Source organism: Trematomus bernacchii, unplaced genomic scaffold (genome assembly GCF_902827165.1).
Source record: "Trematomus bernacchii unplaced genomic scaffold, fTreBer1.1, whole genome shotgun sequence".
Taxonomy (NCBI): domain Eukaryota; kingdom Metazoa; phylum Chordata; class Actinopteri; order Perciformes; family Nototheniidae; genus Trematomus; species Trematomus bernacchii.
The window spans coordinates 2,096,411-2,122,855 of record NW_022987573.1 but is presented as its reverse complement, the minus strand read 5'-3'; the positions used below and the strand labels follow the sequence as shown (position 1 = coordinate 2,122,855).

At 41.5% G+C, this 26,445-nt stretch overlaps 3 protein-coding genes and 1 pseudogene across 6 annotated transcripts; 2 read left to right on the top strand and 2 right to left on the bottom strand.

The window, feature by feature from the left end:
• Positions 1-3,614: 3,614 nt before the first annotated feature.
• On the bottom strand, positions 3,615-6,445 carry LOC117479425 (annotated as a pseudogene).
• Positions 6,446-6,547: 102 nt separating this feature from the next.
• On the top strand, positions 6,548-12,907 carry qars1 (glutaminyl-tRNA synthetase 1). The gene is given in 24 exon segments (XM_034126372.1): positions 6,548-6,691; positions 6,694-6,728; positions 6,730-6,741; positions 7,087-7,237; positions 7,432-7,541; positions 7,628-7,703; positions 7,794-7,858; positions 7,978-8,035; positions 8,567-8,647; positions 8,761-9,029; positions 9,109-9,168; positions 9,171-9,210; positions 9,303-9,381; positions 9,467-9,706; positions 9,809-9,901; positions 10,008-10,145; positions 10,349-10,436; positions 10,536-10,682; positions 10,813-10,914; positions 11,022-11,114; positions 11,715-11,842; positions 11,930-11,996; positions 12,103-12,228; positions 12,326-12,907. Coding segments are annotated over 24 exon segments (2,370 nt in total). The 5' UTR covers positions 6,548-6,630; the 3' UTR covers positions 12,377-12,907.
• Positions 12,908-13,582: 675 nt separating this feature from the next.
• Positions 13,583-20,911, top strand: LOC117479518 (glutamine-rich protein 1-like). Its single transcript, XM_034126532.1, has 12 exons — positions 13,583-13,806; positions 14,450-14,723; positions 14,813-14,902; positions 14,996-15,136; positions 15,248-16,009; positions 16,116-16,287; positions 16,392-16,546; positions 17,772-17,886; positions 18,147-18,255; positions 18,490-18,638; positions 18,729-18,819; positions 19,705-20,911. The coding sequence occupies exons 2-12, from the start codon at positions 14,469-14,471 to the stop codon at positions 19,889-19,891; spliced, it is 2,226 nt and encodes a 741-aa protein (XP_033982423.1). The 5' UTR covers positions 13,583-13,806; positions 14,450-14,468; the 3' UTR covers positions 19,892-20,911.
• LOC117479519 (receptor-type tyrosine-protein phosphatase V-like) lies at positions 20,725-25,578 on the bottom strand. 4 transcript variants are annotated; one of them, XM_034126534.1, is made up of 11 exons: positions 25,304-25,578; positions 24,879-24,989; positions 24,543-24,642; positions 24,361-24,451; positions 24,189-24,265; positions 23,927-24,061; positions 23,243-23,365; positions 22,936-23,096; positions 22,289-22,424; positions 21,778-21,839; positions 20,725-21,654 (listed from the first exon to the last, which is right to left on the bottom strand). In XM_034126534.1, exons 2-11 carry the CDS (start codon positions 24,881-24,883, stop codon positions 21,441-21,443), a joined length of 1,104 nt encoding a protein of 367 aa, XP_033982425.1. In that variant the 5' UTR covers positions 24,884-24,989; positions 25,304-25,578; the 3' UTR covers positions 20,725-21,440. The 4 variants fall into 4 exon arrangements, with proteins under 4 accessions (XP_033982425.1, XP_033982424.1, XP_033982426.1 ...); XM_034126533.1 differs by having other exon boundaries at positions 25,435-25,578; XM_034126535.1 differs by having other exon boundaries at positions 24,879-24,941; positions 25,435-25,578.
• Positions 25,579-26,445: the final 867 nt, after the last annotated feature.

The window sequence follows — 26,445 nt, the reverse complement described above, 5'->3', positions numbered from 1 at the left end:
GTGGGGTAGGTCATTTTGGAGAAATTAGTTCGAGTGTGCTAGAATTTGAAAATACACAGCCGGAACAAATCTGCCACTTCCTTACAGAGCCCCTCCTCCAACACACACGAACGCGCACATGACCAATGAGGGCACGAGATAAGTTTGTGCACAGATGGAAAGCTGACAGGCAGGTAGGCCATCCAGTTATTTCAGCCGGGCCGGCTAAAATGATTGGTCGTGCTTTTTACAGTACTACGGCTTCCACAGATGAATTTTTTGAATGGATTTTTTTGTCAAAGCATTTCATATATTCATCATTGCTATCGGGATGTTAAGAGCATTCCATGGAATATAACAAAAAGTGTATCTCGAGCCGGTTTCTCAAACTTACCTACCCCACCTTTAAGGACTAACGTTTATAATAAATACATTTGTATTGATTTTAAGATCTTTTCATACAATCATACGTATTGGGATCATTTGTATTAATGTAGACCGGAGGGAGAGGGTGACGAGCATAAGTTTCACTTTTTATTTTTTTTAATTTCAATTCCATCTTTGGTCATGAAGAAAATGTTTCTCTGTTGTCCACGTTCATAAAGCATAAAACAACAGCATCAGAGCACAGTGCAGAGTCTCTAGATGAGTTTACAGTAGTTCGTCGTTCTTATTATACATCCATGTTGTAGTCCGCTGTATAGTAAACTGTAGTTTCCATAGTTTCCCCACAGCAGCAGACGCACATTTATGACGTCCGCTGGCGCATCATAAACACGTCGGATGAGACACACAGAGGCCGTGACGTGTTGGTGCGGAGTGTAATAGGAACCGGAGGGCTTGGTAGAAATAATTCACCCAGGGTCATGGTGAAATGTGTTGTGCTCACATAGATGTATGTAAAAAAAAAGGGTGGCATTGGCCACTAAGTGATAGTATCTTGCAGAAAAACATCTTCCAATAAATCCTGACACCTAGTGGCCGCGTTCACACCAAGTACTTTGCCGTACTTTGCCGTACTTAGTGCCGGCACTTAGTGCCCCGGCACTTATTACCCCAGGGCACTTAGTACAGATCGCGTTCACACCGGAATAAGTTCCCTGAGGGAAGATTACGCAAATGAGCCGCTGACGTCACTTCGTCTTCTTCTGCTTTGGGTTTACTGGCAGGCCGCAAACCACTTCATGGTGTATACTGCCACCCGAAGTCCCGGCCGGAAGTCCCCGGAGTTGGGGACTGGCTTCAGTAGAAGCTGCTGGGACTCCCAGCAGCTTCTACTGAAGCCTTCCGAGTAAATCGCCAGAACGCCGACACCTCCTCATCTCCACCGCTCCCATTTTATTTTGTGTTGCCATAAGTTAGTCTCTCTGCGTTTGTACGCTGGGCGAATACTAATGCTAATAATGCTAATGCAAGGATAATAAAATGGCGGCTCTACAAAACATTTCAGAGTTTTACAGGGCGTGGTTTGCAATTCGCCCAGCTAATCAGAACTAGGGAACTTTTTTCCCCCAGGAAAGTACCATCTCTCTAGCAGGCACTAAAAATGGGGGTAAAAGTTCCCGGCACTAAGTATTCTTTTTGGTGTGAACGCGACATAAGGGGTACTAACGGAACTAAATGCGAAAAGTACGGGGAAAAGTACTCCGGTGTGAACGCGGCTCATGAGAGTGGTGCCTTCAGTGCAGGGCCGGCTCTAGACAATTTGCTGCCCTGGGCGAGATTTTAGCTGGCGCCCCCCCAGCCAGAGAATTGTACAATAGAAAAGATAAAGATCGATAGAGTATCCAAGGAATACACAATGGAATGGGGGATGGACGTCACATCCTCTAGGGGGGTCCGGGGGTATGCCCCCCGGGAAGAATTTTTTGAACATTTTAAAGTAAAATGCTTCAATCTAGTGCACTATGAGCAGAATTACTACTAGATCTAGGGGGTACAACTCTAAAACACCCATATGAAAAAGATCGGTTTACATTTTAATAATCAAATAAGTATGTGAACATAACCAATAACCTACCATAGCCAATAACAAATAAAAATAACTTATTTTTTTTGTTGTTCATTCATATCTTATTTTACTTAGTTAACATTTTTTTATTTATGCATATTTTTTTATCTCTCCAGTTTTAAACTACATTTTTGGTTTACTGTCCTATAGTATGCATTGAAATGATTTCAAACCTGTTTATCCCAATAATTATAAAGGAGTGCCTTGGAAATATGTGTTTACATACATTGTGATCAAAACGTTTGAGACCCACTGAGATAAGTTAGACTAAAGTGAACTATCTAAACACTCAGAGTCCTTTACCTCACTGAGCTGTAGTTATCAGCCTCTCAGTCTGACTGGAGAGGACTCTCCCTCCACATTATTGTAGAAACATCTTCTTCTTATATTCGTTAGAGCAGCTAGCACCAGATTCTAATAACAACAGCGTTGGTACCGGTGCACCCTCCCTTTCTCCCTTGCTCGCTCCCATGCTCGCACTTTGGCTGTGAGCTGCGGGCGCCTGATAAGCCAACATCCCCCATTTTCATCACTTACAGCGCCCATCGTACAGGGCAAATGAAAAGTATAACCGGGATGAAAAGGGTGTTACATTTACTTAATTATGAATGTTGTTACATCAAGGCCGAAAATTAGGATGAGCACCAACGGTCAAAAAGGGGTTTTTTCCCTCCCAGAGCTGTCAGCGCAGCGCCTTCCCAGATCTGGCGCCCTAGGCGAACATCTATAACGCCAGTGCTACGGGCCGGCCCTGCTTCAGTGGGCTTAATTTAAATGCTAATCGGGCCTTTTTCTCTCAAAATACAAACACCAAAAAATAGCAGATATTACATGTTCTCTTTATTAAAAAATAAAAACACCTGCGTGCTGTATTGTACTGTAGTAGTGAAAGCATACGAAAGAAGACAAAAAAGGTGACTGTAAACAAAAATACATGTAGACCAAAACCCTGAGAAATGTATTACAATAATTTGTTTTGTACCATGTATATAAAGTGTCTATCAATTTCATTCTGATCGTTCTTTTTTATGAAACTACACAAAATGTGTCATAATTGTGTAGTAATGTGATCTGAGTCCTGCTGTATGAAGCTTGTTTACCTGATCGCACAGTGTGATTCTAGGCAGACTTCTTTGCCTTCTTGTGATGACCTGCCTTGGCTTTTATGTTCTTCACAGTATCCATTTTTTCCTTCTTAATTTTTGTTTTCTTGCCTGCTACCGTCAGTTTTTCTTCATCATTTTCCTCTTTCTTCGGCCGCTTCATATGTAGCATTTCTTTCAGATTTCGGAACTTTTTGAGGTCAGCGCAGAACAACACCTAAAACAAATAAAATACTTAGTGGATATATATCAGACGGATTAAAAGATACAAGACAGAAATTCACAGAGACACAACACTCACCGACTGTGCCCAACCAGCATAAGGACCCCACAGTTTTCTGAAAAAATCCCCTGTGCAAAAATATTACATTTAAACAGTGTTTTCAATAAAAAATACCCATTACTATGATGATAATGAGTGTGACACTACAAATATAAGTTCTAACGAAGTGCATGACTATTTACCGTACCAAGATCTCTATGAAGTTATCTGTGATAGTCTTCTGTCCGTTGCCAGATCCCTAGTTGTAGTCACGTTTAGCAATCTGCCACACGTGTGTGTCTATGGGCACGGCCTCTGCCTTATCCAGGACATCAGGACAAACACAGTCTGCCACCTGAAGGAGAAACATTGCCTTAATTGTATCGAAATAACAAAAAAATATGGAACTAAAGGATTATTTGTATTGCAGTACGCTACTCTACCTTGGTGCCGACACCAGGAAGGGTGCGCAAAGCATCACGGCCTGCAGATATGGGCACTGCGCAAACCTTCAAGCCAATGGATCCCATGGGTGTCTAAATCTGCTTAGCGCTCTGCTGAAGGAACCGAGCCCTGTACCCAAAACCAAGAGCCCTGAAGCCGTGCTCTACGCTGGTGTCTGCCAATTACAGAAAACAACACAAGCATGGTGACAATATGTAGGCATGTAAGTATTCAGCTGCATGGACATATAGAGGCATTAGTAGGAAGAAATTATCTGAATATCATATCGCACAGGGGCCTAGGACTGTAGGGAAATATAATCTAATAGAGTACCTGCGAGCGCAGACAGGAAGGAAAGTTGTGGTAAGAGGTTGATCCAGTTGGCACAGCGGGTGCGCCCAGAGACTGACACAGCCATCTCCACCATGACCCTGGATACGAGTGATGTGGTGTTGGATGGTGCAAATGAAGGAAAACAGGCATTCTGTTGGGTCTGACGCAGCATCCTTATACCTGGGAGAGAAAAACAATAGGTGTTAGGATAATTTATTTTGTCTTACTCAAACACAACCACTGAGAAAGAAAAGAAAATACCTGAGTAGAAGAGAAGAGAGAGACCTTGTGATTGCTTTTCTCAATATTTATAGGTGAACTTGGCTCGAAATACGGGTACTGATTTTAATAGTATTTACTTTGTGTTAGAATTATCAAGTGTTTTTATTTCCATATTACCTTTCCATTCATTATTGCAATCTAGCCCAGTTTTTTTGTTTTAGTTTGTTCTAGTACATTCTGTGCTGCATCTCTTGAATTAAGAATGCTTTACCAAATAAACTGTATTATTACATTATTTTTTTACTAAACAAATACTGTCTCTGTAAAGACCTTCTGTGAATAAGTGTATAATGCATGCATGCACGGATTGCACGCACTCTGACCTGTGAAGATGTCTGCAATGTGCTTAAAGTGGGGGGTCTGCTGCTCCCCATTTCCTTGTAAAGGTCCCCCAGCTTCACATTCACTGGAAATAATCCCTCAGCATCTCTTCATCCTCCTTGGTGTCCTGATGCACTGGAGTCACAGCCCTGGCTCCTCTTCCTCCTTCTTCACAGCTTCTTTGAATCTGTTGTCTGACTTGTTTTCCAGCTGAAGAGAACACCAGCTCCCTTCTTTCCTGCCACTTGTCTCCCCTTGCCTGTCTAGGCTTTGGTAAATGTGGGTACCAAGAGTGTCATCTGTCTGAGTCAGAGTCCAAACCCTTCCTCCTATCACTCCTGTCCAGTGGCCTTCTGCAGTTTCTCTCCACCTGTGGGTAGAAATGAGTTAATACAAAGATACACACGAGGATTTCAACTGTATTAGGTCTGTCCATCAAGTATCATGTTAATCATGATGCTGACAGACTACATCTGAGCTAGACAAACTTACCGGAAAGATTGTCCGCATGCAAGAGTAAGATCCAGACGCAGCTCTGACTTTGCACAGGCCAGAGATCTCCACAACTTCGCCCCCGATGACAGCACTGTATGTTTAGCCCATACCTGTTGTTGTGATGCTAACAGTTAGCGTGATGACTGTTCAGAGGTAAAAACAACTGAAACACAGACCTACCATAATGTCCGAGCATTACAAAACCAGTTACATTTTTATCAGTATATGTGCCTGACTTCGAAAGTAAGACTACACCTTAGTGTAAAATAATTGTAAGCGGAGCTAAAACTTCATTCATGACTTCAGTGCGCGGTTAATGTTTACAAAATCAGAGATAAACTTTCGCGGAGTTGTCTCAGCGAGCGCCGATCATGTTGGACAACAAAAACCCTTACACCGCGTTACAAAGGCCAAGATGCTCATATTTCAGTGCAGTTTTTGCGTTTAGGTGCTTGTATTCTCTCAAACAAAAGCTTATCTGACATAAATAAGAGGATTTGGTATTTGTGGGTTATCTGTTGCCACTTTTTTGTTGTTTTGTTAGACTATCTAAATACGCACTTTTTTTGTTTTTAAAGACTCTCCAAATAACCCTAACCCCTAGGATTAATGTTTGTTCTTTTGAGAAATGAAAAAGTTCGTGTGGAGGAGCCAGCTACCTATTAAAAAGTGGCGACAGATAACCCACTGAGGGTTTTATGGTTTTTTAACTCTTGTTAATAATTTTCCAAAACAGTTTCTCGATAACTTTATCAGACTATAATACTTTATTAGACCGTAAAAGGGGCCGAGACTTCATGAGTCATTGGAATTATTTATTCAACTTTGAGTAATTGCAAAGATTGCAGTCAGTGTGAAATAAATGGAGATCATGACTCAACCTTCTACTTGCAGAAGGAACATGAATGGGGAAACGGGTCTGACAACTGGTGAATTAATTAATTTCAACGATAGTATCTGTGTTCAATTTTAAGATTAATTTCTTTTTAACTTAATTGCGGACGAAAATTGTCTAAAATTCCGTTAAAATTCCTGCTTATGTCCGAAAACATAACTTTCCAAGAATAAAAGGAGTGGGACTGAACTGACTGAAATGACAAACTGTAACTGATGCAACATTTCACAGATCCCGGTAGCCCCTCCTACACTGCTGTCAACACAACTGCCTGATTGGCTCTCTCGTTCATAGTGGGCGGGAAAATCAATCGAGCTCATCCCCAATTGGTCAAGGCTATCCGTGCTGCGGTTTCCTATTGGCTATTATTTGTGTTCCTCATTTTTGCTTTGAGGTGTACAGGAAGTTTACCCCTCCCTCGCTCTGTCTCTCCGAGAAGGAAAGTCGTGTGGTGCGGCGGTCGTGTCAGATCGGTTCTGATCCAACCGGTTAATAAAGGGAAAAAATGGCGGATACTTTAGCACTTTTCACTTCCATAGGTCTCAGTGAGCAGAAAGCGAAAGAAACCTGAAAAATGAAGCGCTGAGTTCCGCTCTGAAGGATGGCAATTATTCAGGTATCACGGCTTTTATGGGGGAAACTGGATTTCCTGGAGAGGACAGCTGTGTGAAATGAGACTGGCATTTATTTTTAAAGCTAACTCGTAGTATCTACCCTTTTTTATTATTTGTCTTTGAAGCTGCTCTATTTAATGGTTTAGAGTTACCTACCATTGTGCACGTGTCTCATAACTTTTGAGTAGTTGTTGTGGCAGGGTCATTTTTCTTTCATTTTCACATTCTTCAGGTTGTAGGCAGACACTCCTCCCAGGGTCAAGATAACACAGGCCATCTACAGGTCATTCCCACTTTTTGAAGGATTAAACTAATCATTCTGATCTTTTTCTTTTTCTTTACAATAGGCCCATCGTGTCCGTGGGGCATCAGGAGTGGACAAAGCCATGGGTACACTGCTGTACAGTATGGCATCTCGCCTTAAAGACCCTAAACGCGTGGGATTTCTTTCAGACTGTATAGTTCAGAGCAAAATCTGCACAGAGCTGCAGCTAGCAGGTAAATTCTGACGTCTTTGACATGTTGCAAGCTGACTGGTCAACACAATGTAAACATGCAACATTAATCACCTCTAATGGATTGTCATTTTTTCAGACTGATCCCTAACACAAGAGAATAATTGTAGAAGTTCATTGCTTTGGATTTATTAACCACTGTGCCTTCCTGCTTCATACATTTTTCTTTTTTTACAGCTGCACTGGAATTTGTTAAGAGTCACCCTCAGGACCCCATCAACCAGAAGGAGTTTGAAGACACATGTGGAGTAGGCGTGTTCATAACACCTGAGCAGATTGAAGAAGCAGTAAGTCCATGAGCTCAAATACCCCAAAGTCTTTTTACTTGCTTTTCTGAGGGTGGTGTGTTCACTGACAGTGTGATCTTGTGCAGGTTGAGTCTGTGATCAAGAAGTACAAGGAAAAGCTGTTAGTGGAGAGGTTCCACTTCAACATGGGACTGCTAATGGGTATGATGTCATATTTGCGTAGTTATGTTTGGACAACATTAAAGCTTTACAAACAGACAGAATATCTCACCAAGCATTTTTGTGTTGCAGGAGAGGCACGTTCTGCCCTAAAATGGGCTGATGGAAAGGTCATCAAAAATGAAGTTGACTTGCAGGTGTGTTTTAAAAAGAAAATATTGTTAGAGGTAGTTTTTTTATTGTGATTGTATATTTGCTTCTGAGGTTTGGTGATTCTCACTGTATACTGGAACTTAATACGACTTTTGTCCTGAAGGTCCTACACCTCTTAGGACCCAAGACTGAGGCTGACCTGGAGAAGAAAGCTAAGGTAACACACATCAGAACATTTTGAAAAAGTTCAGCATTACTGGAAATGTTCTTACTTATTTTCTTTCTGCATCCAACTCAGTCAGACACTTAACCTACATGTTGAATCACAGCTAAATTAACACAGCCCTTCCCTTTTGTGCGGACTAAACAAACTTGATACAACAGAGATTAGGTTTGCTTTATTGGCCCTAGTATTACGATTTTAATACCTTTTTGGTGGAGCCAGGCTAGTTGTTTCTAATTGTTTCCAGTCTTCATGAAAGCAAATCATTTTATATTCCAAAATGTCTCATTATACTATTAGTCACTGCTTGTACTCTTTGGTTTTAATCTGTGGTTAATATCTAACGTTTGTGCAGGCCTCAGAAGGGCTAAAGTCGGCAGAGAATGTGTAAAGGGACGAAGAAGGAGGAAGGGGGCAGTGAATGGTATGAGGTGGCGAGTAGATGTAGGAGTGCTTGTTGAAGTGACATTTATTCTTTGTTTGTGTCTGGCAGTTTGTTTGTTTTTAACTGTGCTTGTTGGTTTTTTAGCTGAGGTGAAGACTGGGGAGGTGAGAGTCACTTACTGGAGCAGCTCCGAGGGGAAGAGGTCACTGAAGTTCCATAAAACAGGTGAGAAGAAGCCATTCTGAACAATCAGAAGCATCTCTGCTACACTCCGTGAAGAGCACATTATGGGATTTGACTTACCTAGTATGTTGATCACCCCTGATTTCATCATACAGGAGAGAACTATAAACTGAGGCTATGTGGTCACACGAAAACAATGGATTGGCTTAACACGCACTTGGAGATCACTGGTGGACAGGTACAAACTTTATATGTGTTGCTGTGTGGAGATAAACACCCATACTTTAAAATGGTGTATATTGATTTTTCTCCTTTCCTTTTACAAATTCCTTTAGATACGTACCCTCGTTTCCCTCCTGAGCCAAATGGTATCCTTCACATTGGGCACGCCAAAGCCATCAATTTTAATTTCGGCTATGCAAAGGTACGTCTTTATTTCCTCTTGTAACCAACCACGTAATATTGTGAAGCAGTTTCGTTTTAAAATAAGTCTTTTTCATTAGGCAAACAATGGAATTTGTTTCTTGAGATATGACGACACAAATCCAGAAAAGGAGGAAGAAGAAAATACTTCACTGCTATCAGAGACATGGTGGAGTGGCTTGGTGAGTTGGATTCAACCTTTGTGATTTAAAGAAAGCTTCTATTAAACTCTACATGCATAAAAGTTTCTTATTAATATTATTGTATGGCACAGGATATGAACCTCATGCGGTCACACATGCATCCGACAACTTTCAGGAACTCTACGACCTCGCTGTGGATCTCATTCGCAGGTGAGTGTATAGACTTTGTGTAAATGTTGGTAAATGTGCACAAGCTGGTTATTGATGTTGGATTTGTTTATATGTCTTCATTCAGAGGTCATGCCTACATTTGCCACCAGAAAGGGGAGGAACTGAAGGGCCATAACGCTCCTGCATCACCCTGGAGAGACCGACCCACAGAGGAGTCACTGGTGTTGTTTGAGAGGATGAAGAAGGGGCTGTTTGCTGAGGGAGAGGCTACGCTCAGGATGAAGATCGTCATGGAGGACGGGAAGATGGATCCCGTGGCGTACCGAATCAAATACACGGCGCATCATCGCACAGGAGACAAGTGGTACGAGAACTGTTGTACTTTTACATTGAGATTTTATTTAAATATGTGCTTTCTCACAACAGGCTGTGTTTTTATTTACATGTTCCTTGTGTTTTTCTGCAGGTGCATCTACCCCACTTACGATTACACCCACTGTCTATGTGACTCTATTGAAAATATCACACACTCACTCTGTACCAAAGAGTTCCAGGCCAGGTATACATTAATGCTTTGGAGATCTGTCGTAACTAAACTATGAAAGCATATTTTTTGGAGGAACATAAATGCATTGTTATGTTACGGTCCTTTTTGTTTGTGATAGGCGTTCATCATATTTCTGGCTGTGTAACGCTTTGGATGTGTACTGCCCTGTCCAGTGGGAATATGGACGCCTAAACCTCACATACACTGTTGTGTCAAAGAGAAAAATCATCAAACTGGTAGAGACTGGCGTTGTCAGGTAACATTTATATTTCTTAATTACTTCTAAGAATAATCTGCCTTGTAATAAATGGGATGCAGTAACACTCAAGAAATAGAAAGCATTTCTTCACCAGTCATCTGATCAGATTTCTTTGTGGTGAATTAGATGCTTTTTATCTTTCTTTTCATGTTACAAATAATCGGTTTGGTAACTGTAGAAGACATTTCTTCTAATTACAGTAACTGGGACGACCCTAGACTCTTCACTCTGACTGCGCTCAGGAGAAGAGGTTTCCCACCAGAGGCGATTAACAACTTCTGTGCCCGGGTATGCAGAATGGACTGAAGGATCATTTGTTGGGTGGAGGAACTAGTAATTAAATGCATGAGAACGGTGCGGGAATGATATGTTGCATCTGTTCTGCAGGTTGGAGTCACAGTTGCTCAGACTACGACAGAGCCCCACCTCCTGGAGTCGTGCGTGAGGGACGTGCTGAATGAACAGGCACCCAGAGTCATGGCTGTGCTGGAGCCACTCAAAGTCACCATTACTAACCTCGCTGAGAACGCAAAGGTTTGTACATGAATTACTAATACAGACAGTGCACGCTAAACAGCACCCTAAGGACTTGTTATATTATTTCCACTGCATATTTACAATCTTTGGTGCTGAATATTCCTGCGGTTGTCTTCTTCTGTCTCAGTCAGACGTACGAGTGCCAGACTTTCCTGCCAACGAGGCCAGGGGCAGCCACACAGTGCCTTTTACACGCACGATCTTCATTGAACAGAGTGACTTCAGAGAGGTCAGAGAGAAAACCCCAAATGATCCTTACAGTTTAGGTTGCAGACTTTCTTTGTGCAACTTTTGGATTGCGGACAGAAGTTGATGATGGACTCCTCCTTTTTGCAGGTGATGGAGAAGGGCTACAAGCGTTTGACCCCAGACCAGCCTGTAGGTCTGAGGCATGCTGGGTATGTCATCTCTGTCCAGAAAATCATCAAGGTAAGATTCTAGATATTCTGAGGTTGGTCCGATTTGTTTATTCTGTTTGAAATATACCTCATAGCAGGGTATGAACAAAAAAGTTGAAAATACTTTACTTTAACTGTTGTGTTTTGAAGGTTAGAAATATGCTTGATTTGAATATAGTTATGCAAAGTACTTGATAATTAATGTAAACCGAATATTTTTAAACAATGAACGGGTCAATAAAAGTCAATTGGTTTTGTGCAGTCCAACTTGATCTGGGTATTTTACATTCTTAGCAGTGTTTGCTTCAATTAAATTAAATTCAAGTTTATTTATATAGCCCAATATCACAAATCATATATATTGTCTCAGAGGGCTTCACAAATCAACAAACACAATTGACAATGTAAAAGCAATGTGAAACAATGTAAAAACAACAAACATATCTTACAAGATAAATGTGAAAATACCAATGAAAAAGGTACATAACACAATGACACAAATACAGTTAGAGTACAATAATTAAAATTCTATAAAACGAAGGGTCCATGAGGATGTTTACTCTGTTGATGTCTTTACTTCCTGGTCCACATCCTCATAACATCTCAAGCTGACTTCACCTTTATTTCCCAGGACGCTCAGGGTAAAGTGGTTGAACTGGAGGTGAACTGCTGCAGTTCTGACACTGCAGAGAAACCAAAGGCCTTCATCCACTGGGTCAGCCAGCCATTAGTGTGTGAAGTGCGCCTCTACGAAAGACTGTAAGTCGCAAAAACAGCTTACTGCCAATCGCAACCAATATTCCATGTTCAAAACTCGCTAAACCAAACTTCTTGCTGTCTTTGTAGATTCCTGCACAAATATCCAGAGGATCCGTCTGAAGTGCCCAATGGCTTCCTGACTGATATCAATCCTGTGAGTATATGTGCACTCCTTTGACAGAATGCCTGTTTAAATCAACAGAGATGTTTTAATGAGTATAGAAGTGATGTTTAAGGTTTTTCCTCCTCTTGTCCTTTAGCTTTCCCTGCATACTATCAGCAGTGCCTTAGTAGATACTTCAGTGAAGGGAGCAAAGGTTTTGGACAAATTCCAGTTTGAGAGAGTTGGCTACTTCTCCCTGGACCCCGACAGCACAGCAGATAAGGTACAGTAAGAACAAAAAGACTACAGCTGTAGTTCATTCAATAATGTATTTAGACATTTGGATACATATTGGCAATGTTGTCTCTTTCTCCCTGCAGCTCGTCTTCAATAGAACAGTCACCCTCAAAGAAGACCCTGGGAAAATCTGATTGACTGAGAACAAGCCACACTTCCTGCTTCCCATGAGCCCACAGATACATGTCCACATTGTTTGCATCATTTAATGTGTAACAACAGCAAGGGGACAAACAGCTTAGGCTGAGATTGACTCAAATCAGATATTGTATGCCGATATCCCTAAACTGAAGTTTTGTTTGTTTTTCTAAAAACAAAAATTCTATTTCTTGATTGTCAGCTGTGAAAACAACTTTCTGCAGTGTCACTCAGTCAATGTCAGAATCCATTTGAACTCTTTCTACAATAGCTGCAATAATATTTACTTACAGTGTTTGTTCTTTGATGAATGTATGCATCTTTGATCATTGTTCAAAAAAGACCTGATGTTTTTTAGGTTAATATTGCCTCTAAGCTGGTGTTACACAGAAGAGATGCTCACAATAGCATACATGACTTCTTTGCAAAGATGGTATAACACTGCCAAACCATCATGTTTTTTTTAAGACTCAGGGGGTAACATGTGTCCTTTTGACAGGAGAAAATAATAAATAATACCAAAAGAACCTGCAATGTCTCTGATCATCTGAAGTTTCCAAAAAATATTCTCACACCAGTAATCATTTAGATTTAGATTTAAGGTAGAACTCAGCTAAAGGTAATGTGTGTGCGCTGTCACTGTATTTCAGTAAGAAAAGTCTGAGAAACAGTCAAATAAATTAAAGTAATAAGTAGTTTATTGCCAAGTCGATTTGAACATGCAATAAAAAATGTTGCTGCATTGGTGCCATATCGTCAGAAAATTAAATAGAAATATAGCAAGTATTGCAAAAAAATCAAGAAACATAAATATTGAATATACGAAAATTACAATACAATGTGTACAATAAATCGAATCTAAAATGAAAGAGCTTTACAGTTTCCATAAGGGGTATTCTTTTGCAAACGCAAAGCACGCTGAAATGTAATGCGTGGGAATTAACCCTGAACTGCCCAAGGCTCACTTAGCACCAGGCAAACATTCAGCGCATCTCTTTGGGACTACCTTAAAAGATTGAGAATCCAGTGAACCACTAGGAGCGTCTGTCTGGCATAACCGGGTTTTAAGGTGGTCTGACATCTACCTGATCTCGAGAGCTACTTTGCCTGTGTGTATCGCCTTTAACGAACTATACTGTCAACACCAGTTATCGCGATATCATCTGGTGGAAACACCGCGATAGCTCGACAGAGCTCCAACTCGCTTTCCGATTGGTCTGAGGGAACTGTTGTAAAATGGCGCCCTGTGAAATATGAGTGATTAATAAAAAGAAAAACTACAGTCAGCGATCTTACGAAAATAAAGATAAATAAACAACACAGCAGCCACAGGGGGATGTCAGTATACGTGTCCCTATAAGAAGAGTGCAGTTTTTTTGAGGACAGATAAGCACGGGTGGGCGGCTCGAGTCTTTGAGGAAGAGAGGTAACGCGCCTGCTAATGTTAGCATGCTAGCTTTGGTAATAACATGTAGTCGGTCTAACGTTACAGACAGCAGACTAACCCCAGTGCCTTCTGGTTTTGCTCCACCTGCTACGGAGACATTGTGTTGTTGATTGTGCTCATGCTCCCATTATTACACAAACAGAGCTGTGGCGTGTTATGTTTTGCAAACAACACACGGCTAGTTAGCCATGTCTGATCTAGTTTGTTGTGTAGCTTCAGCAGGATGCATGTCATTCTAATTTCATTGCACAACTTGCATGTTTTCATTATGCAGCAGTTTCCTTCACTGCTTTTGAATACTGCATCGGATTTGGAAAGTGGCCGCGCTTTTGTCCCTGCTCGTACACAGTCAGATAGATTTAACCCTTTCGTATTACCCTCTGTCAGTGGTGCCACTGGGCAGTGATCTGTAGCTCTGTTTGTAAACACTGTAAAGTGTAAACTGCACAGCATCACCCGTTTTTTGTTACATCAATAACTAAGCAGCTGTCTCCTTAATTTTCAAATGTATTTAAGTTGTGTTATTGAATTCATGGTCAATTTTTTTTGTATACAGGCATAGAGCGTTGCTACGCCTACAGCTAATTAAAAGCACTTATTTCCTCTCATCCTGCCTATAAAGGAAGACACTGTCAGCAGCAATGAATAACTCCCTCGATGGTACGGGCTCCTATGAGGAGCTTGTGAGGCAAAAAGCTCGGAGCATCCCTCAGCATCGCATGAAGGAGTTCCTGGAGTCCTTGGCCAGCAAAGGCCCAGATGCCCTGCAAGAGTTCACCCAGCAAGGCGGAGATGCTACGACCACTACCACGACTATGGTCTACCAACAAGAGCCCAACTGCATCTACACAGACAGCACGGAGGTGGCAGGGTCATTGTTGGAGCTGGCTTGTCCGGTAAATTAGCGCACTAAATGGACACAAATCAATCTGTTAGCTATATCCATGAATCACAGCTCTCTGACAATGACTGTCCTGTCATGCAGGTTCAGGTTCATGTCCAGCCACAGCAGCAACAGATACAGGATTCTCAGCAGCAATCTGTACAGCAGAATACAGAGCAACAAATTGTGCAGGTTGGTACTTTTTAGTATACCTTTGTGCTGTGTTAATTACTTGTTCCTCTTAATTCTCTACTAACATTTTTTTATTATCACTATTTTCTTCAGGTGCAGATCCACGATCAGCAGCAAGGTCAGATGCTTGGCCAGGTCCTTCAAATGCCCTCTGGCTCCCATCAACAGCTTCAAGGTGTGACAACTGCACAGCTGATTCAGCCTGGGGAACTCACAGAGGAGCAGCACCAACAGGTACACATAAGCACACATAATCACAGTCAGCACCATAAGTCACTTTCAAATGTTGCAAATTGCCAGTTTGAATTTAGTTACCATCTATCATTCCACTGTCTTGTGTTTTAGCTGCAAGCCCAGTTGATAGCAGCTGTTGCAGGAGGTCAACAGATACAAATCCAGACAGTGGGAGCTCTCTCTCCGACCCAGCAGCAGGACAATGTTGAGAGGAGGCTACTGGGTACAACCGTTGCCACATCACAGGGAGCAGGGGTCCTCCAGCCAGCCAAGAAGCGCAAGGTCGACATGCCCATCACTGTGTCCTATGCCCTGCCTGGTCAGCAAGTAGCCACAGTGCTGGCTATCCCTCAGGGACAGGGCCAGCAGCAGAGTTATGTGTCCCTGCGGCCGGACCTCCTCACTGTGGACAGCTCCCACCTTTACAGTGCTACAGGCACTATCACCAGTCCCACAGGCGAGACCTGGACAATCCCTGTTTATTCTGCTCCAGCTGGAGCGGGAGGCCGTGAGCAGGTCACCCATATTGCCATCCCCCAGGAAGCCTATGGAACAGTGCAGGTTTCAGGGCCAAACACTACGACAATGACAACAATGCCAACACAAGTTACTGTTGAAAATGACAAGCTGAAAAGTCAGACAATTCAGGCCGTTTCCAGCATTACAAGCTCGGGAGGAATGGGAGGCCAGGAAGAAGTGGTGCACACTCTGTCTGCAAACACGCTGTTCCCTACCCAGCTGATGAACGGAAACATCCACATCCCAGTGGCAGTACAGGGCTACTCCAACGTGACACAGTCCCTCATCTGGGATCCACAGCAGCAGGTGCTGCACACCCAGGGGCTGTCGGGGCACGATGGACAGCAGCTTCAGGTACTAACACAGGTGTTATGTTGGACTATTTTGGCCAGATACACATATTGACTTGTGTTGATTGTTTGCATGAGGTAAGAGTGTTGGTGTGTTTGTGTCTCTGGAGGGTCACACAGTGGTAGCAGAGGTAGATGGCCAGCACCAGGTGCAGGTGCAGGAGCTGCTGCTGCCCGCAACCCTGAAGCCAGAGGAGGGGCTGGAGGTGTGGCGGATATGGGCTCAGAGGAAAAATTTAGAGTTGGAAAAATCAGACACAAACAAACTGGCTCCAATTGGCCGTAAGTACATTTTGACACTGTTTGTTGTAATGTTAAGACATGATGTGTGTGCATTGCCATTATCTTTTTCCTGTAAATCCTGATTTGTGTATTTTGTGTTTTAGGACGCCAAGTACTGCGTTTCCAGGAGGACTTGGTGTCGAGTGCAGTAGCTGAGCTCTGCATGGGTCTCTCCTGCATGACCACAGAGGCTCGGGGGCTGGAAGAAGAGACTTATGAGGCTGATGTTCTCTACTATGTATTTCTGTGCATACAAAAAGTAAGTTCACTATGCCCCACAATCACACACAATAGGCGCTTTCCCCGTACTTTTCCCTTTTAGTTCCGATAGTTCCTGGGATTTTGCGTTCACACCAAAAAAAGAACTTAGTTCATGAGAACTTTTCCCCCTTTTTCAGTCCCTGCTAGAGAGCCTGTACTTTCCTGGGGAGAAAAAAGTTCCAATTTCTGATTGGCTGGGCGATTTGCAAACCACGCCCCGTAAAACTCGGAAAAGTTTTGTGAAGCCGCCATTGTATTTGCTGGCATTTGCATTAGCCCCACGCACCAACGGAGAGAGAATAAGTTATGGCAACACAAAAAAAACATGGGAGCGGTGGAGTGATGAGGAGGTGTCGGCGTTCTGGCGATTTACTCGGAAGCCAGTCCATGGATGTATAATAAGAACTGGATACAGCGTCGGAGGCGGGGTCTCGTTCTTTCCTATGAGAGCTGCTCATTGGCGCATGAGGACAAAATGGCCCAACTTTTGAGAGAGCGAAACGTCACAGATTACCCATCATGCCTAGCTGTCAGAGCAGAAGAACCCGTAAGTGCGCTCACAGAGCATGCGCCCCTTAAGCCCCTGAGCTCCCACTCTCGGCTCAGTAGAATGAATGGAGACAGAAAATAAATCTAGATTCGGCTTTTAGTGCATTTTACAACTTTAAGGGCTATAAAATAGTTCATACTGGGTAGTTTATTTAGTTTTTTTAAAAATATCAGCTGATTTACAGACGTCTCTTTCCCAATGTTAGTCAATGGGGAAAAGTCTTTCTGGGCCCAGTGACGTCACGGACTGATACGGAAATTGTAGTACCGCCGTTTGGACACAACGAATATTTTCATCAGAGTCCGGCGCACTTCCTGGGGGCTTGAGCCAGTCCCCAACTCCGGGGACTTCCGTCCGGGGACTTCGGGTGGCAGTATACGCCGTGAAGTTGTTTGCGGCCTGCCAGTAAACCCAAAGCAGAAGAAGAAGAATTGACGTCAGCGGCTTCATTTGCGTAATCTTCCCTCAGGGACTTATTCCGGTGTGAACGCGATCTGCTCTTTAGTTCCATGGGGGAACTAAGTGCTGGGAACTAAGTACGGCAAAGTACTTGGTGTGAAAGCGGCTATACACACTCATCCATTCAACATCCATTTAATAATTGTGGGTTCTTGGTTTTTATGGAGTAACACTGTTTGACCACATCTTTATTTTCTAAATGTTTCCCCTGCAGTATCTGTTTGATAATGGCCGTGTGGACGACGTTTTCTCCGATCAGTATTACACACGCTTCGCTCACAGTCTGCACCAGATCTTAGAGCCTTGGAGATCATCTATCCACCCGCTAGGTGAGAACAAAGAGTGTTATCCACATTTTTCTTGCATTTACAAAGCCTGTTTTTTGGTAATCATATCAAATAATATTATCTCAGATAATATGCACAGACACAAAACACAAACCTAGCTTGTTAGGGGTGTCACCAATCACAATTTTTATATTGGGAGCAGGTTTTTGACGTTTTTGGCACAAAACATTTACCAAGAAGTGTAATGCTTTTCTCAATAATTTATTGGCGGGTCTTCATAATCTAACTTTACCTCCTGCCAGGTTACATTATCCCTAGTCATGTGACGGAGGAGATGCTGTGGGAATGTAAACAGCTGGGAGCTCATTCTCCCTGGACGTTGCTCACGACTCTTATGTTCTTTAACACCAAGTAAGTTTCTTCCATCCTCACACATTAATCATACTGTTAAATTGACATCCAGTTATATTGTCCATTATATACCTCATAGAGCAAACCTTCATTTTAAGACAAATAATTCTCAATCTACATATAAGCAAAATACAAATCTGCACAAGACACTCGTTGTCATTCCATACACTTTGGGATACCAATTAACACACACTGACCAAATCAGTTAATGTATATACATTATATTTTCTCCAGGTATTTTCACCTAAGGACGGTGGAACAGCATCTAAAAGTGGCCTTTTCTAAGGTGCTGAGACACACCAGGAAAATTCCCAACAACCCCAAAGACAAGAGCACCAGCATCCGATACCTAAAGTCAACAGAGAGGTTCATAGGACAGAAAGGTAAGCTTTCACACAATGTAATTTGTGATTAAACCCCATGTTAGAATGGATTACAATTTGTATATTGCTTTTGTATTTTTCTCTGTTCAGTCACAGATGACATGTACTCGGAGCAGCTGGAGGACCCAGAGAACCCGCTGCGATGCCCCATCAAGCTCTATGATTTCTACCTCTTCAAATGGTAAATATATAAAAGTGTTTATCAGTAAATTGAACTGTATATTATGTGTTTGGAGGTGTACATTTCTTTTTATGTAATGATACATGAATCAAACATTTCATCGCTTGTTCAACTGTATTAATCTAAAAAAAACTAGTAATTCTTCTTAGTGCTGCCATGTAGTGTTTTCACTCTGACCAAGGTTAAAGTTATCAGTCTACGATGAAAGCCAGAGTTTCTGCTGCTACATGATGTATTTTTTATTGACATGGTTTGTAAAGTGCACGTTGCACTCAAGAGTTCAAGTGGTTTGAAATTGTGAAAACCTTGTTGCTAAGCAACTGACAAAAACATAGATGTTTTATAATAACTTCATTTTTCTCCTCTTAAACGGTGAAAGATTTTTTATGTTTTCTGCCTCAACAATTTTCAGAAGAATAAGCAAACACAATTATCTAGCCTTAGCTGCCAGCGTCCTTCACCACCTCTTAACAGAAAGAAATGTCTGAAAGTCGATCAATCATTGAACAATACGTAAAAGGTTCAACAGCTATTTTCATTATTTCTTGCCATTCACGTTTTATTTTTTTATGTTTCACATCATTGTATATATTTTTGGGGTTTGGACTGTGAGTCGGACAAAAAAGAAGACTTAATCTGGGCCTCTTAGAATCAGTCAGCAATTTTTCAGTTTTTGACTTGTGTATATCACTTGATTAATATAGAATTAGTCGCAGCCCTGATGGCAATAGGACAAACGAAACAGTCTCAAACACTACAAGATCAAAAACAAAACCATCATGACAGCACACCTTTTTCAAGAACCTCTCTATTTAACTGGCAGACAAATCTGATATGTTTGTGAATCAAGGTGTGCTCATGCTCTGTTCCCTGTGTCTCTGTCAGTCCGCAGAGTGCTAAAGGTCGCAACGACACCTTCTACCTGACTCCTGAGCCTGTGGTGGCTCCCAACAGCCCCATCTGGTACTCCACTCAACCAATCCCAAAAGAACAGCTGGAGCAGATGCTCGCCCGCATCACTGTCCTTCGGGAAATCCAGGAAGCCATTAACTTGTCTGAGAGCGTGCACTAGTTTGAGCTGAGACTTATAAATGGACTAAACTCTTTCCTTTCTCTTCACCCAGCCTTTGACTGCTCATTATCAGTAGTTTTGTACTCACACCCTCCTATGGTCTTAAGGGGTGGCATGTTTATAGTCATATGTGTCAGTGTATCATACATTCACGGACTGTACATACAACAGCTGATCATTTGTTTTATTGAGGCAATCTCTCAACCTTACCACATTTATTTTATTTTTGTTTGACCAAAGGATGTAGTGTCCGATCTGTTAATTGGACCTAAACTCTAATTTACATTTTATTTGTAACTGTTGGTTCTTTTAACCAATTGTAATTCCCTGTTGTATTTTAATCTGTAGTATATGTCCTGTATATTTTCACTGGGGTTGGCTTACGCTATGCTGCTCTCCATTGAAACCCCGCTTTGTTGCTCTTCTTTCTCTCATCTGCCTTTGTCACAGTTAGGTGTCCCAGTGAATACCTCAGTGGTATTAGGACGGCATTATGTTGCCAAACATAGGCTAAAGCGATTTGTTTAAGTTGTGTGAATAATCCCTTTTTTTTGTATTTCACTCATCTGTCTTGAGCTCAGTTCACAATACAGCGAACTCTGAAGATCACTCGCTTTTTAGTAATTGTTGCGTGCTGTTGTACTATCTTAGGAGCATTGAATCACTTCAGCAAACAGACTTTATTGCAATACAGTGTCGCCACTTGCCCTGCAGCTATTAGCACTTGCCACACGGTGGAGACGTAGAGGATGGGCGAAGGATGTGACTTCGGCTGGATCCGCCTTTCTCTCTCCTGTCCATCACAAGCCCAAAAACGTACCCGAGGAGGGATCTATTGTATCATACATGTTTATTACCCGATAAATGAAAGACTCTTAAAAAAGAAAAGAGGGTTAGCCCTTTTATGTTCTATAATGTATAATGTTCATAGCTCCTTCATGTACTGTAATGGGTTTCAGTCTTCTAAGGAGAATGACAGTGCCTGTGTGTTTTTGAAACATGACCTTTTTTGTACAGCCACTATACCATGTGTCTGCCTTTTTAGCAAGTCTGCTATAAATTATGCACATGCATTCTTGAGTACTTATGTGTGATGTGAAATAATGCACAATGATTTCAAAAGAGGAAACTAAATAAAGTAATCCCGCAGCATCACTTTATCAATAATGGAGACAAAGATATAAAAACAGTGAATTCTTCAGCTAGCTGTACACCCTGAGGATCTAACTGTGTGCACAGGGAGCAGCTTGATCATTGTGTTCTTGTGAATCTCCTGGTAATTCATTCAAAGAACAGGTTTGACCTGTCTGGCATGTTATGTCCTTAATATGTACTTCTGGTCGCAAAAAGAAAGAGCTGCGTCTGTGGTTTCTTTACCAGCATATATTTGCATGTTGTCAGGCCGGTTTTCCACCTGCAGGGACAACAAGCTTTATTTCTGCAGTCTAATTCCTTCTGAGGAGCTGTATGAGGGCATGCATACCGCTGTTGTTGTTTTTAACCCTTAGTCTTGTTTGTGTCTGTAGTATCAGCTGTACAGTTGGTGAGTTCAGAAGGCGTTTGATCCTGGATTAAACGATGAAGAGGAAGGCAGTAACCTCCTCAGTAGGTTCCCAGGGTTTAAGATCTGTTGCATTGCGGTCTGTGGTTGGTCTGATGGAGCTGTCTGACGGTGATGGCGATGTCTCCTCCCACCACTGCTCCCCCTTCCTGAGGAACTGTGTTGGTTAATATTTGAACTGGCTCCCTGAATTTGTGGCCTGCTGGGGAAGAAAAGAACCATAATTAAAATGTCATCTTACATTACAATGACTAATTATACTGCCTGTGCTGAAATTTGATTTGGCTGGTGTGTTGGTGCTCATAGCTTATTTCTGTATTCTCACCGTGCTGAGCTCCCTCCACTGAGCCAGTGCAGCAGACACTGATGAACAAATATGTACTGCTCCTGAGTTCACACAAAGGAATGAACAGGTAATGAGAAACTCGTGAGAACCAAACAGTAGAGCAAACTGTTAATGAGAATGGAGGGGGGTGGGGGGGGGTTACCTTGGTTGGTGATTGGCTAATGGTTACACAAGCCAAAACATTGTTATGACATAAAGTGGCCAAAATCTGATCAGCTCATTTTCAGACAGGTTTTTATATAAACTTTCAGAATCTCTTAATGCAGAGGGAACACATATTTATGTATAAAAGACATGAAAAAGTGGATTTTGCATAATAGCTGACCTTTAACTATCTGCAAAATGTACAGAACTTTGTGATGGTTTGAATGTATGTTGCTGCTAATGCTTTGGTACTTTTACTTAGGTAACATTTTGAACTTTGTTGCTGTTACTTTTACTTATTTTAACACTGAAGGTGAGTAAACCACTGGATCACGACTGCACCGACCTGATTTTGGACCATCCACATTCGATGTAGCCTTAGGTCCTCCACAGCAGCCCGGACATCAGGCTTGATGCCCCTCGCACACAGCTGCATCAGCCACAACAGCGTCACAAATGTCCCTGAACGCCCAACACCTGCACTGAAACACAATAATACAGGATTTAACTTCGACATCATCTTAGATCCATCTGATTAAAATGGTTGGTCAGTTATTAAATACAAATGACATGACTATTTTTGTAGTTTGTAATATTGGCATTTAATAGCAAGATTATCTGATCTGAATTATATTGACTCACTTTTGGTTTATTTTAAAATAAATTGTTGACAATATTGCACTTTATACTGAAAAATGGACACGAAAAATTGAGATCCACAAACACTCTTTTTTCTCTTTAAACATCTCAAAATAGTTTCAATGCAAATGAAATACATTTTGCATATTCAGCATTTACAGTTTATCATTTCACTATTTACTGTTTTTTGTAATCCGACATAACATAATCCACATTATATGTAATCCATTGCTGCCAACCCTGGTTATTGATACACCTCTGAAAGCTCTACATGGTAGACTGAACAGGGCACAGATTTTAAATAAGTCAGTAATAAGTTTCCTAACGAAGAGGGTGATGGGCTTGAGGTCTCACCTGCAGTGCACCACGGCCGGTCCCAGGCATGGAATCGCTTCCATTTGCTGCCGCACATGCTCAGTGAAGGCACAGAGAGAGGATGAGTCTTTAGGGATGCCCCGGTCCGGCCAGGCTGGGTAGTAGTAGTGTGTGATTAGCCTGTCAGTTGGACAATCTCTCTGAAACACAAACACTTTCCTTCAACCCAAACACAAAGGCTTCTCCTTCTTCTTTGATTGATCACTGGTGCGGTCAGTGCACCCACAAGTCCACAGCAGCACTTCAAAAGGTACCAAAGGAGATGATGGATGTTTCTTTTGCTCACCTGTCTGAGGTTAATGGTGGTGACAAAATAATCTGGACCCTGTTTACGGATCACTGTAGTCACTTGGATCAGTCCATGATAAACTGTCCCTTGTTGCAGAGGCCAATATTTATCACACAGCATCTGCACACATAGAAATAAAGGTAATTTCAAACCACTAATTCAACAAGGTCCTTTTTTAAAGACTTGTAAGCTATTTACTGATAGTAGGTGTACGAAATGAGTTATTTAGTATTTATTGGAAACTCGCTTATTCACTTTCTTGCCCACAGTTAGGTGAGAAGACTGAAACCCCTCACATGTCTTCACGGGAAATATGGAGCTTTCAGAAGTTTAGCTATAAAGACTGTAAAGAGGAAAGAACAGCTAGCCTAGCTCTGTAAACAATATTTAAAAAGCACAACCTACCAGCAACCACAAAAGCTCACAAATTAATGGTTTTGTAGTTGAAATTACTTAAACTCTGGAAACTTCCTCCGCTGTAGCTTCATATATTACCGTGGGCTATAGACAATTCCTTTAAAATAAGGAATATATATTTCATCTCAGTCAGATGTTGGACACACACACACACACACACACACACACACACACACACACACACACACACACACACACACACACACACACACACACACACACACACACACACACACACACAGAGAGAGAAAGGGTCTTTCTCACTATGTCCTTGTGTTTCAGAGCTGTCACCATAACGATTATCCTGACGTTCTGCTCCCACACCATCCTCCAGAAGTCAGCCATGGTGTTGTTCAAAGGACCCTGCGTGCAGATAAAGTCTCTTTCTGAACCTCCTCCCTGAAAACAGACACACATGCATTAACAGATGCAGACAGATGTGGAGGCAGACTTACAGACAGACTCAGAGGTGGTAACGCAGGAGGACAGAGTAATGAAATGACAGAGGAGGTGAATGGATTCTTACAGGGACAAAGTTTGCGTTGATGTAGTCAGTGTGTGGTTGGGAGTTTTGGACTGACAGCCTCACGCGACAGTGGTCATCTATAACCAGATGGAGAACAGAAAAAATAAGAAAAAGTCTCACACACTGCAACAAATACATGATGTAATCTGTTGTAGTGTGATAATGTACTTACATGGCAATATGTAGGGGTATCTGTTCTTTTCTCTGTTTGCCTCTAAGTCCCCTGCTGTAATGGGAAGTTCTTTGCCAACTAAATCTAGCTCCTTCAAAAAGTCAAGGACATCAGAACAAATGACAAATATAATAGCTTCACAAATCAGAAATCTGATGCAAGGTAAAAAAAATTGAACTCACCTCAAACTCCTGTTTAAAGCCTTTGTTGTCATTGGCTGCATGTGCCTGGCATCGCAAACGAAACTCCTGCACAATTTGCGCTCTTGAGAAAGTTTGCACCCTGTGAAATATAATTGTCTGATATTTAACCATTTTAAGGGCATTTATAGACAATATGAAGTAACCGGCATAGAAAAAGTAGACCTAATACAACTAATTGTAGAAGTGTGGTCTGTTTTTTTAAAGACATCTTTAGTGATAAGCCTAACGGCTCAAAGACAAACTTGCATAATGTTTTGGTCTATTCATGGGAATCAGCCACACACTCAAAGTTCCAACAAAAAATGGTGTCCTTACCTCATGTCTTCTCTTGCTGTCAACCTCGTACTTTCATTAGAAATTTAGCTGGACCTCCAGGTGCTGAAAGGTGCCAGTGTGATTTCAGTGTTGATAGAAAAATACCAATTCCTGTCAATTAAAGTCAAATGTTCTTTTAATTTGACATCAATAAATGTATTGGCAAATTGTAACTGAATAGCTCAGAACATTGTGTCAACCTCTTGTTTTCCCCTCCCCCTTTATGTTAAATATTTTCCACCTGAGCAGAGTTATGTGAAAACAGAGGAACACACAGAGCACATGTGAGGAAGTTAGTTGCCTTCAAAAATGTATTTGCATGTACAGTATACCTCATGTAACTACACTTTCTTTATACTGGTTCAAAACAAAAAACGTGTACATTGAATCAAACGTCTCCTCTATTGTATAGTAGAAAGGCATACCTGACAAGCACAACCCAGCCTTCACACGGAACAATTAGTAAAACTGATCCGACAAGATAGAAAACCTGCTCCAACACGTCCTCAATACACAACACAGAGTCCAAGCTTCAGTATGAGGGTTTCAGGATTACCTTTCCAAAGGGGCCGCTGGTAAATGGTTTAAACCTGAAGAGAAACAGGACAGTAATAACCTGCTCCAAGTCATCTTAAGGTTGTCTGGTTTTAATAATACTCAACCCTTTCCCTCTTTCTCCCTCAGGGCAGGGGAGGAGGAAGTTGAGTGGCGACAGTGGGTGGAGAGAGAAACACTAAACCTCTGGGAGGGATGCCAGTACATGATGTTATTAGATACTCTTAGCACTAACAAAAATGTAAAGTAACTGTAACTGAGGCTCTGTGAGAATTAAACTCACGTTTTTTTTTAATTCACACTTAAGGTGTTTACTAATACAGTGGACATTTGTGTCTTGTTTAACACATACAGCTGACACAATGCATCAGTCTGTTGTCATACTCAACATGTGATAAAATGGCACAAAGCTATAAATGAAATCTTTTTCATAGATTATTGTTCAATTGTGTCTTATTCTCTAGATTATCAGCACTTGATGATTGAAGGTTAGAACACCTGCCTTGTCGATTAGTGAGTTCGTTGTGACACTACTTTACAATGCTTTTTTGTATTTTAAAATCATTGTGGTTTTGTTTTTGTTGAGCATGTCATCATTGACATGCTCAACAAAAACAACGAATAGACTTGCAAACATGTCAGATTTTACAAAACAAATATCTTTAAAAGGGAAATTTAGCATGCATGTCCCTTAGTTAGTGAGGGTTTAATTTGTGATAAGCCCATAAATAAAATGCATTATTATTATTATTATTATGAATAAACAAATTCAGGCAGTGTCAAATCACAAAAACGACAGGTTTAATAATCTAAATGACAAGAAAATACTGTATTGTGTGATTAATGTTAAATTGAATATGTAGTCTAATTCATGTATTATTTATTATTATATGATAATCCAAGGGCAAGTTGTCAAGCTTGTGACAGAGGTCAATAATTCTGAAAAATGTTTTACTATTGCAACAGTATTATTGGCGTATAGTTTGTCCATGTGAGATAAGGAAATTCCCCT

What these genes read in the sequence shown, in the direction of transcription:
- LOC117479518 (XM_034126532.1), top strand. Translation starts at nt 14,469, where the DNA reads ATGAATAACTCCCTCGATGGTACGGGCTCCTATGAGGAGCTTGTGAGG. An exon ending in CTTATGTTCTTTAACACCAA is followed by an intron (nt 18,256 to 18,489) that starts GTAAGTTTCTTC and finishes TATTTTCTCCAG; the next exon opens with GTATTTTCACCTAAGGACGG. An exon ending in GAGGTTCATAGGACAGAAAG is followed by an intron (nt 18,639 to 18,728) that starts GTAAGCTTTCAC and finishes TTCTCTGTTCAG; the next exon opens with TCACAGATGACATGTACTCG.
- LOC117479519 (XM_034126534.1), bottom strand. An exon ending in CCGGCCGTGGTGCACTGCAG is followed by an intron (nt 22,425 to 22,935) that starts GTGAGACCTCAA and finishes ATTGTGTTTCAG; the next exon opens with TGCAGGTGTTGGGCGTTCAG. An exon ending in AGTGGAGGGAGCTCAGCACG is followed by an intron (nt 21,655 to 21,777) that starts GTGAGAATACAG and finishes TTTCTTCCCCAG; the next exon opens with CAGGCCACAAATTCAGGGAG.